At 43.5% G+C, this 12,371-nt stretch overlaps 1 protein-coding gene across 1 annotated transcript in view; it reads right to left on the bottom strand.

Moving 5' to 3' along the window:
• Positions 1 to 7,324, bottom strand: part of LOC139025457 (stabilin-1-like) — a 14,318-nt gene extending 6,994 nt beyond the window's left edge. The window contains exons 1-5 of the mRNA XM_070440599.1: positions 7,184 to 7,324; positions 6,988 to 7,077; positions 751 to 903; positions 596 to 658; positions 114 to 206 (exon numbers count right to left, since the gene is read on the bottom strand). Coding sequence (XP_070296700.1) covers positions 114 to 206; positions 596 to 658; positions 751 to 903; positions 6,988 to 7,077; positions 7,184 to 7,324 — 540 coding nt within the window. The remainder of the gene's footprint in view (positions 1 to 113; positions 207 to 595; positions 659 to 750; positions 904 to 6,987; positions 7,078 to 7,183) is intronic.
• Between the last annotated feature and the right edge of the window lie 5,047 nt (positions 7,325 to 12,371).

Below are 12,371 nucleotides of genomic sequence, written 5' to 3'. Positions count from 1 at the left end.
CAAGAGCTTAACAAGGAAAATGAACCAAGAGCTTAACAAGGAAAACAAACCAAGAGCTTAACAAGGAAAATGAACCAAGAGCTTAACAAGGAAAAGGAACCAAGAGAACTTACCTCAATAGTAGTGTTGCAGTATTTAGCACAACCTTTATTGAGCGTGGGGTTGAAAGGAAATGCCTCATAGTCACAATCCTTCATGTGACTTTGCTGTGGTACAGAAACAACAATAAGTACTGGATCTTAATAGCAACAGAAGAGGGTCGTTGGCCTACAGGGCCGGTACCCAACAGAACCAATATAAATAGTTGTATCCTGTGCAGGCATTTGACAAAAAACAACAACAGTTGATTAGATTTGAGTGTAGATAAATCATTAGAAATATGTGTCATTGTTTATGAAGCTGGTATTTTAAATAGTAGGAACTACTTTGTATAATAATACAGGCCATGAGCTGAATAGAGATGCAGACATGGAGCCACACTCAAAAAGATGGAGCAGAAGCTTAGGATCTTATCACTGCATCAAGCATAGCAGACACAGGTGTTTAACAGCCACCTTCATGAGAGGAAAAGAAAACATTGCTGTGATTATTTTACCAGTTCTATGCTTCCCTTGGGGCAATGGGACTCATAGAGATAGCTGCACCTCACACATGGACCCTGGAGAACAGACACACAAACAACATCACAATGCCGCAGCCATTTTTCCCCAATTAGACTAGACTAGAACAGAACAGAATGTTCCCACCTACCACGATGATTTTGTTCTCTGTGACATCACATCTCTTAGGCAGGATGGGGACGATCGAGGGCGGGACTAGAAGCCCGTCAATCATATGGATCACACCATTGGATGCCATAATATTAGTGATCTGAAGAGGTTTCCCGCCCAGCAGCACCAGGCCCTGTCAGACACATAAAGAGAAATACCAATGGAGATGTCCTTAAAAAGGGGAAGTTCAGAATTGTATAACTTATGATAGATGGTTTTTCATCCTGAAAGTGGTCCAATGTCTCTAACATTAAGTTATAAAATAGTGACCCTCCCCTTTAACAAATCACAATTAAATGACAATTCAAGTAAACAGTAAAGAACACTGAGTCATGATTCACATGATCAACCTATCATTTAGTTCTGCCTTTAAGAATCAACACTATTTTACAGAAAAGACCCAGTGTCTCCCAAATGTCACCCTGTTCCTTATGTAGTACCCTACTGTTGACCAGGGCCCTATAGAGAATAGGGTGTAGTACCCTACTGTTGACCAGGGCCTATAGAGAATAGGGTGTAGTACTACTGTTGACCAGGGCCTATAGAGAATAGGGTGTAGTACTGCTGTTGACCAGGGCCTATAGAGAATAGGGTGTAGTACCCTACTGTTGACCAGGGCCTATAGAGAATAGGGTGTAGTACTACTGTTGACCAGGGCTATAACGAATAGGGTGTAGTACTTACTGTTTGCCAGGGCCCTATAGAGGAATAGGTGTAGTACTACTGTTGACCAGGGCCCATAGAGAATAGGGTGTAGTACTTACTGCTTTTGACCAGGCCCTATAGAGAATAGGGTGTAGTACTACTGTTGACCAGGGCCCTATAGGAGAATAGGGTGTAGTACTACTGTTGACCAGGGCCCTATAGAGAAATAGGGTGTAGTACTATGTTGACCAGGGCCCTATAGAGAATAGGGTGTAGTACTACTGTTGACCAGGGCCCTATAGAGAATAGGGTGTAGTACTACTGTTGACCAGGGCCTATAGAGAATAGGGGTTAGTACCTACTGTTGACCAGGGCCCTATAGAGAATAGGGTGTAGTACTACTGTTGACCAGGGCCTATAGAGAATAGGGTGTAGTACTACTGTTGACGAGGCCTATAGAGAATAGGGTGTAGTACTACTTGTTGACCAGGGCCCTATAGAGAATAGGGTGTAGTACTACTGGTGACCAGGGCCCTATAGAGAATAGGGTATAGTACTACTGTTGACCAGGCCTATAGAAGAAATAGGTGTAGTACTACTGTTGACCAGGCCTATAGAGAATCATTCAAACAGTTTTAGGATGAATGTATCACATCAACTATGCTAACAACCTGTTCTATCATGTCAGTCCTCTCTTCATAGCTTAGTGGTAGATATATGCTAACAACCTGTTCTATCATGTCAGTCCTCTCTTCATAGCTATAGTGTAGATATATGCTAACAACCTGTTCTATCATGTCAGTCCTCTCTTCATAGCTATAGTGTAGATATATGCTAACAACCTGTTCTATCATGTCAGTCCTCTCTTCATAGCTATAGTGTAGATAATGCTAACAACCTGTTCTATCATGTCAGTCCTCTCTTCATAGCTATAGTGTAGATATATGCTAACAACCTGTTGGTAATGCTTCCCTCAGTGTTACAGCAAACAAACAATATGATGATTAGTTTGAACATGTGTCTGCATCCCACATGTAACCCTATTCCCTATATAGTGCACTACGTTTGACCAGGCCTATAGGACTAACCCTAACCAATAGGGCCCTGGTCAGAACTAGCACAATATAGGGAATAGAGTCCCGTTTGGGTTTCCGCCTGAGACAGAGACTGTAAATGTAATGGATATCATGTCAGCGTCATTTAGCCCGAAGGCTTCTGAGTTCCTCCCAATAATCTCTCTTTATCCTGAAGTCTGCACTTGTTCACTACTTCCCACATACTTACAAGCGTTGTGTTGGGTAGGCTAAACATGAGTTTCCATGTACCAGTCATTTCCTTTCAAGTCCATTAAGGGAAGTGAACAAGTGCACACTTTGGGACAAAGGAGAAATGATTGGGACACATTCAAATCCTTTTCTATTAAAGTGTTTCCATTAATGCATTATGAAGAACCATGTGAATCAAGGTTACTCACAAAGTAGGAGGATCTGTTAAATAGAACATTAAAATGTTGATACATTACCACACTAAGATGGACTTTAACTTAGACGTTTCTATAGAAAAAAAACATCAGTTAAATATCGTTCTATTCATCAGAGCAGTGTTGGGGAAACCCTTCTCATCTATGGGCTTGAACTCTTGTGTGGTGTGTGTGTGTGTGTGTGTGTGTGTGTGTGTGTGTGTGTGTTCGTGTGTTCGTGTGTGTGTGTTCGTGTGTGGTTGTGTGGGGGGGGGGGGGGGCAGAGCAGCAATGACACGGTCGTGAGCGGCTGATTGCAGCCATCTTGAACAATCTGGCCTCACCACAGGTCTCCTTTCACTGGGCCGTCATTACTGCAGAGGTAAGCGCTCTAACACACACACGTGCTAGGGGCACGGGATGAACGAGTGCAGTGAGGCCTGGACCTGATCAAGCACTGGGTGACTGGTGGTTCTGGAGAAGTGGGGGAGAGGGGATTGTGTAAGGCAATCCTCTGGTGGACTGTCAGAGCACATTAACCAGACACACACTACCCTGCCTCCATCCTCCGGGTAGGACCATTAACTAGACACACACTACCCTGCTCCATCCTCCAGGTAGGACCATTAACTAGACACACACTACCCTGCTCCATCCTCCGGTAGGACCATTTAACTAGACACACACTACCCTGCTCCATCCTCCGGGTAGGACCATTAACTAGACACACACTACCCTGCTCCATCCTCCAGGTAGGACCATTAACTAGATACACACTACCCTGCTCCATCCTCCGGGTAGGACCATTAACTAGACACACACTACCCTGCTCCATCCTCCGGGTAGGCCCGGTTCCTTACAGGAACTAACGGCAGGAATATTAGCTCTATACTGAACACTTCAGAGTGACTCTTACCCTGAAAACAATTACTCAACATGCTGAAATACTGAACATAAACATTATGACAGAAGTGGAATAGAATAGGAATACTTTCCCTCAATGAATCTCAGTTTTTAACGTACTTGGCCAAGAATATGTATTGAGCTGGTAATTGCCCATTGAATGGTAGGCCTTTTAAGGCTGTGGATGTGGGTGTGGTTGTTGGCGTGTCCAACCCACAGGTGTCGTCTTGAATTAGGCGGTTTGAGAAAGAGCCTAGCATTGTTCTGGATGACGTTTTTGATATCATTTTTTAAAGGGGTTTTCTTTGGATCGTTGGATTATATCTTCCTTGGATCGTTGGATCATCCATCCAAGGAATCAAACCAGAGGTTCTGGTAGGACAATGATTTTAACAAGATGCATTTCAGTTTGCTTTCTGAACTGGTAATCGTACCATTGTGATAGCTCACTTAGTCTAGGTGAAAAAGAGATCCACCTGGTGGTCGGTGAACTTTGAGAAGTGCCGGTTTAATATAGACAGTCGCCCCGGGTCCCTGGTCAGAGGGACAATGACTCAGCAGGAGACATCACAAATTTATTGCCACAAGCAAACACACGGCATTGAATTGTCGTACTAGGTTTGATAATGGTGAAGGAATAGTGGTGTTCTATGAAGAAGAAACAGAAAGAAACATGACAAGCCTGTAATTAGTTATTACTATACAATATCAATGTACGCTACTATGCCAATGTGTTAGAAATTATGTACATAAGGTGCTAGCAGGGGCAGTGGAATATCGCAGCAAAGGTAAACGCCGAAAAAACAAAACAAAAAAACAAAAAAACGAATTAGCATAACCAGTGGATACAGATAGCAATGGAATTAGTAGTGCAATATTAGCAGTAACCAAATCAAATCAAATGTTATTGGTCACATACACGTGATAAGCAGATGTTATTGCTGGTGTAGCGAAATGCTTGTGCTTCTTGCTCCGACAGTGCACTAATATCTAAATATCTAACAAGCAATATCTAACAAATTACACAACATATTGTCACAATCTGACCAGTCTCTCTTTTCTCGCCCTCCTGGTTTTGACCCTTGCCTGTCCCGACTCCGAGCCCGCCTGCCTGACCAGTCTGCCTGCCCCTGACCCTGAGCCAGCCTGCCTGACCACTCTGCCTGCCCCTGACCCTGAGCCCGCCTGCCTGACCACACTGCCTGCCCCTGACCCTGAGCCTGCCTGCTGTCCGGTACCGTTGCCTTACTGACCCCTGCCTACCTTGACCTGTCTATTGCCTGCCCTGCCCCTGTCGGATAATTAAAACTTGTATTGTAATTTCGACGTAGTCTGCATCTGGGTCTTACCTTCCTACCTGATACATATACCCAATACACACAAATCTAAGTAGGAATGAATTAAGACAATATGCATATGGACGAGTGATGTCAGAGCGGAACGGACTAAGATACAGTAGAATAGAATAGAATACAGTATATACATATGAGATGAGTAATACATAGACTAAGATACAGTAGAATAGAATAGAATACAGTATATACATATGAGATGAGTAATGCAAGATAGGTAAAAAATTATTTAGTGAATGAGATTCTATAGAATAGTATAGAATACAGTTTATACATGAGATGAGTAATGCAAGATAGGTAAAAAATTATTTAGTGAATGAGATTCTATAGAATAGTATAGAATACAGTTTATACATGAGATGAGTAATGCAAGATATGTAAACATTTTTAAAGTGACTAGTGTTCCATTCCTTAAAGTAGCCAGTGATTTATTGTTTATGCCTATAGGCAGCAGCCTCTAATGTGCTAGTGATGGCTGTTTAACAATCAAAGTCAATCAAAAGTATTTATAAAGCTTTCATAAGGACTCTGTTATTCTGACCACAAATCAAATCAAATGTAAATATTTCAAATCAAATCAAATGTATTTATATAGCCCTTTTTACATCAGCTGATATATCAAAGTGCTGTACAGAAACCCAGCCTAAAACTCAAAACCGCAAGCAATGCAAGAACAATGGTGGCTAGGAAAAACTCCCTAGAAAGGCCAAAACTTAGGAAGAAACCTAGAGAGGAACCAGGCTATGAGGGGTGGCCAGTCCTCTTCTGGTTGTGCCGGGTGGAGATTATAACAGAACATGGCCAAGATGTTCAAATGTTCATAGATGACCAGCAGGGTCAAATAATAATAATCACAGTGGCTGTCGCGGGTGTAACAGGTCAGCACCTCAGGAGAAAATGTCAGTTGGCTTTTCATAGCCGATCATTAAGAGTATCTCTACCGCTCCTGCTGTCTCTAGAGAGCTGAAAACAGCAGGTCTGGGACAGGGAGCACGTCCGGTGAATAGGTCAGGGTTCCATAGCCGCAGGCACAACAGTTGAAACTGGAGCAGCAGCATGGCCAGGTGGACTGGGGACAGCAAGGAGTCATCAGGCCAGGCATGGTCCTAAGGCTCAGGTCCTCCTAGAGAGAGAAAGAAAGAGAGAAAGAGAAAAAAATGATTAAAAGCGAGAGAATTAGAGAGAGCATACTTAAATTCACACAGGACACCGGATAAGACAGGAGAAATACTCCAGATATAACAGACTGACACTAGCCCCCCCGACACATAAACTACTGCAACATAAATACTGGAGGCTGAGACAGGAGGGGTCAGGAGACACTGTGGCCCCATCCGATGATATCCCCGGACAGTGCCAAACAGGCAGGATATAACCCCACCCACTTAACAGTCTGATGGCCTTGAGATAGAAGCTGTTTTTCAGTCTCTCAGTCCCAGCTTTGATGCACCTGTACTGACCTCACCTTCTGGATGATAGCGGGGGTGAACAGGCAGTGGCTCGGGTGGTTGTTGTCCTTTATGATCTTTTTGGCCTTCCTGTGACATTGGGTGCTGCAGGTGTCCTGTTTTCAATTGTGCATCTGTAAACGTTTGTGAGGGTTTTAGGTGACAAGCCAAATTTCTTCAGCCTCCTGAGGTTGAAGAGGCTCTGTTGCGCCTTCTTCACTACACATCACTGACATTTCAGTTTGTACGCCAAGGAACTTGAAGCTTTCCATCTTCACCACTTCGGTCCTGTTGATGTAGATAGGGGATTGCACCCTCTGCTGTTTCCTGAAGTCCACAATCATCTCCTTTGTTTTGTTGACATTGAGTGAGAGGTTGTTTTCCAGGCACCACACTCCCAGAGCCCTCACCTCCTCACTGTAGACTGTCTCGTCATTGTTGGTAATCAGGCCCACTACTGTTGTGTGGTCTGCAAACTCGATGATTGAGTTGGAGGCGTGCTTGGCCACGCAGTCATGGGTGAACAGGGAGTACAGCAAGGGGCTGAGCACGCACCCTTGTGGCCCCAGTCTTAAGGATCAGCGGACTGGAGCTGACGTTTCCTACCGTCACCAACTGGGGGCGTCCCATCAGGAAGTCCAGGACCCAGTTGCACAGGGTGGGGTTCAGACCTAGGGCCTCAAGCTTAATGAACAGCATGGAGAGTACGATGGTGTTGAATTCTGAGCTATAGTCAATAAACAGCATTCTTACATAGGTATTCCTCTTGTCCAGATAGGTTAGGGCAGTGTGCAGAGTGATTGCATTGTCTGTGGATCTATTGGGGTGGTAAGCAAATTGAAGTGAGTCTAGGGTGGCAGGTAAGGTAGAGGTGATATGATCCTTGACTAGTCATTCAAAGCACTTCATGATGGCAGAGGTGAATGCTACGGGGCGATAGTCATTATGTTCAGTTACCTTTTCTTCTTAGGTACACAAACAATGCATGTGGGGACAGCAGACTGGGATAGGGAGAGATTGAATATGCCCGTAAACACATCAGCCAGCTGGTCTGCACATGCTCTGAGAACACGGTTAGGGATGTCGTCTGGGCTGTCAGCTTTGCGAGGGTTAACACTTTTAAATGTTTTACTCACGTCGGCCACGAAGAAGGACATCCCACAGTCCTTGGTAGCGGGCCGCAGTGGTGGCACTGTGTTATCCTCAAAGTGTGCGAAGAATGTGTTTAGCCCGGAAGCAAGACGTCGGTCTCGGCGACGTGGCTGGTTTTCCTTTTGTAGTCCATGATCGTCTGTAGTCCCTGCCACATACGTCTCATGTCTGAGCTGTTGAATTGCGACTCCACTTTATCTCTATACTGACGTTTAGCTTGTTTGATTGCCTTGCGGAGTGAATAACCACACTGTTTATATTCTAACCAATCACCTTTCCATGGTTAAATGCGGTGGTTCGCGCTTTCAGCTTTGCCTGAATGCTACCATCTATCCACGGTTTCTGGTTAGGGTAGGTTTTAATAGTCACAGTGGGTACTACATTTCCTATACACCTCCTTATAAAGTCAGTCAGCTTCATTAAATGGTACCCGCAAAACACCAGCCTCATTATCAACAGTGAAGAGGCGACTCCGGGATGCTGGCCTTCTAGGCAGTGTCTGTGTTCTTTTGCCCATCTTAATCTTTTATTTTTATTGGCCAGTCTGAGATATGTCTTTTTATTTGCAACTCTACCTAGAAGGCCTGGGAACCCCTCGCCAACAGCCAATGAAATTGCAGGGCGCCAAATTCAATCAACAGAAATCTCATAATTCAAATTTCCCAAATTTCTCAAACATACAAGTATTAGACACCATTTTATAGATAAAATTCTCGTTAATCCAACCACAGTGTCCGATTTCAAAAAAAGGCTTTCGGCGAAAGCAGAACATATCATTATGTTAGGTCAGCAACTAGTCACAGAAAGCATACAGCGATTTTCCAACCAAAGAGAGGAGTCACAAAAAGCTGAAATATTGATCAAATTAATCACTAACCTTTGATATTCTTCATCAGATGACACTCCCGGGACAACATGTTACACAATACATGTATGTTTTGTTCGATCAAGTTCATATTTATATCCAAAAACCTCAGTTTACATTTGGCTTTGCCTCCAAAACATCCCGTGAATTTGCACAGAGCCACATCAAATCACAGAAATACTCATAATAAACATTGATAAAAGATACAAGTGTTATTCACAGATTTAAAGATATGCTTCTCCTTAATGTAACCGCTGTGTCAGATTTAAAAAAAACTTTACGGAAAAAGCAAACCATGCAATAATCTGAGTACGGCGCTCAGAGACCAACACAACCCAAGAAGATATCCGCCATGTTGGAGTCAACATTAGTCAGAAATAGCATTATAAATATTCACTTACCTTTGATGATCTTTGTCAGAATGCACTCCCAGGAATCTCAGTTCCACAATAAATGTTTGATTTGTTCCATAAAGTCAATAATTTATGTCCAAATACCTTCTTTTGTTAGCGCGTTTGGTAAACAAATCCAAACTCACGACGCGCGTGCAAGGCCAGCGGAAAGTACGGACAAAAAGTCCCAAAAATGTATATTACAGGTCGTAAAAACATGTCAAACTAAGTATAGAATCAATCTTTAGGATGTTTTTAACATAAATCTTCAATAATGTTCCAACCGGAGAATTCCTTTGTCTTCAGAAAAGCAAATGGAATGGGAGCTACCTCTCATGTGAATGCGCATGACCAGCCCGTGGCTGCTGGCAGACTGACTCATTCCCCTCTCATTCGGCCCCACTTCACAGTAGAAGCATCAGACAAGGTTCTAAAGACTGTTGACAATACTGTCTGTGAGTATAACAGAACTCATATAGCAAGCGAAAACCCGAGGACAATCGATCCGGAAAATACATTTTTGGAGCTCAGAATGACTTCCAATGCAATGCTATTGAAAGATTTCCGCCTCCCAGATTGCAGTTCCTATGGCTTCCAGTAGATGTCAACAGTCTTTATACAAGGTTTTAGGCTTGTTTTTTTTTTTAAATGAAGAAGTAGATTTGTAAATTATGTCTGAGTGTTGGAGTGTGCCCCTGTCTATCCGTAAATTTAAAAAACAAGAAAATCGTGCCGTCTGGTTTGCTTAATATAAGGAATTTGAAATGATTTATACTTTTACTTTTGATACAGTGGGCACTTTCCCCACCACTGCTTGTGACGTATCTGCGGCGGGAGTGAAACATTGTTCCAGTATTTGTTGGATGTTGGAGCTGCTAGCAGGCAGAACAGAGCCAGCAAACCGAAATTGGTTCCCAGAACATTTCATTACGTTGTGGGAAAGGTCAGTGGTGGGAAAAGTACCCAATTATCCTACTTGAGTAAAAGTAAAGATACTGTACCTAAATAGAAAATGACTGAAGTAGAAGTGAAAGTCACTCAGTAAAATACTACTTGAGTAAAAGTCTAAAGGTATTTGGTTTTAAATATACGTACGTATCAAAAGTAAATATAATTGCTAAAATATACTTAAGTATTAAAATTAAATGTATACATGATTTCAAATTCCTTATATTAAGCAAACCAGACTACACAATTACATTTTTTTTTTCTTTTTTTTTTTGGTGGGGGGGACAGCCAGGGGCACGCTCCAACACAGACATAATTTACAAATGAAGCATTTGTTTTTAGTGAGTCCGCCAGATCAGAGGCAGTATGGATGACCAGGGATGTTCTGTTGATACTTGTGTGAATTGGACCATTTTCCTGTCCTGCCAAGCATTCAAAATATAACAAGTACTTTTGGGTGACAGGGAGTAATGTATGGAGTAAAAATAACATTATTTTCTTTTGGAATGTAATGAAGTAAAAGTTGTCCAAATTATAAACAGTAAAGTAAAGTACAGATACTACTTAAGTAGTAATTTAAAGTATTTGTAATGAAGTACTTTATACCACTGGGAAAGGTGTAAGTACATTTCCCTGAGAAGTTAATAACATAAACATCTGTCCAGTTGTTCTGATGACTGTTTGTATTGGGATGGATGTGGGATATTAGCATCCTAATGGCAGATCAAACGCTAACTACAACTTAGCTAATGTCCTGGGAATGTTCCCGGTTTGCTGGGGAGCAGGCCAGGCAGAGCAGCAGCTGTTGCGTCTATTAGAGATGACCAGTCTAAACAACACGGCACTAAGCCGCCTTGTTCCATTCACTCACATGACAACTATTCAGGTTAATCTACTGTGGTGAAAGCTGCCCTGGGATCAGCTAAACAAACCTCTGCAGGGAGGGAGAAGCCTGGGAGGAGAGCATGATGCTACGCTGGGCTAGATCCACCTAAGAGGAGCGTTAACTATGCTATGCTAGGCTAGCCTAGTCTACACCCACCACTGGCTGTATGCTCTGATAGTAAAGACAACAATAATAAGTTCTGTTATACTCACAGACATCATTCAAACAGTTTTAGAAACTTCAGAGTGTTTTCTATTCAAATCTACTAATAAAATGCATATCCTAGATTCTGGGCCTGAGTAGCAGGCAGTTTACTTTGGGCACGCTTTTCATCCGGACGTGAAAATACCACGCCCCTAGCCTAATGTTGCACATTCCATGACTACCTGACAATGAAGAGAGGAGCATGGACAGTGGTTCCAGTAGACAGGGGTCCCAGTAGACAGTGGTTAAGGTAGACAGTGTTCAGTCAGTAGACAGTGGTCAGTCAGTAGACAGTGGTCAGTCAGTAGACAGTGGTTCCAGTAGACAGTGGTCTCAGTAGACAGTGGTCCCAGTAGACAGTCGTCCCAGTAGACAGTGGTTCCGGTAGACAGTGTTCCCAGTAGACAGTGGTTCCAGTAGACAGTGGTCCCAGTAGACAGTGGTCCCAGTAGACAGTGGTCCCAGTAGGACCACTGTCCAACTTCGGAGTCCACTGTCTACTGGGACCACTGTCTTACTGGAACACTGTCTACTAGGACCACTGTCCTACTTTAACCTCTGTCTACTGGGGAGCACTGTTCTCTAATAGGACGCACTGTCACTACTGAGCACTGTCTAACTAGGACACTGTCTACTGGACCGACTGTCTATAGGACCTACTGTCTACTGGGACCACTGTCTACTAGGACCAACTGTCTACCTTAACCTCTGTCTACTGGGGAGCACTGTCTACGTAGGGACCAACTTCTACTTTAGCCTCTGTCTACTGAACCCCTGTCTACTGGAACCCGCTGTCTACTACGACCACTGTCTACTGGCACGCGAATGTCTACTAGGACCACTGTCTACTGGGACCCCTGTCTACTGGGACCACTGTCAACTGGGACCACTGTCAACTGGGACCTCTGTCTACAGTAATGAGACCTAATAGGACCACTGTCTACTAGGACCACTGTCTACTGGGACCACTGTCTACTGGGAACCATTGTCTACTGGGACCACTGTCTACTAGGACCACTGTCTACTGGACCACTGTTTTGAATGAGACCCACTGGGAATGCTGTCTAATTATACTACTGTCTAAGGGACCACTGTTCTACTGGGACCACTGTCTACTGGGACCAATGTCTACTGGGACCACTGTCTACTGGGACCAACTGTCTACAGAATGAGACCCACTGGGAAATGCTGTCTAACATTATACCTCTGTCTTACAGGGACCGACTGTCTGACTGGGACAATGTCTACTGGGACCACTGTCTACTGGGACCACTGTCTACTGGGACCACTGTCTATGGCCACTGTCTACTGGGACCACTGTCACTGAACCAAACGTTTTCTGGAAAC

This window comes from Salvelinus sp. IW2-2015, unplaced genomic scaffold, assembly GCF_002910315.2.
Source record: "Salvelinus sp. IW2-2015 unplaced genomic scaffold, ASM291031v2 Un_scaffold2728, whole genome shotgun sequence".
NCBI lineage: Eukaryota > Metazoa > Chordata > Actinopteri > Salmoniformes > Salmonidae > Salvelinus > Salvelinus sp. IW2-2015.
This window is presented reverse-complemented; position numbering and strand designations above follow the sequence as displayed.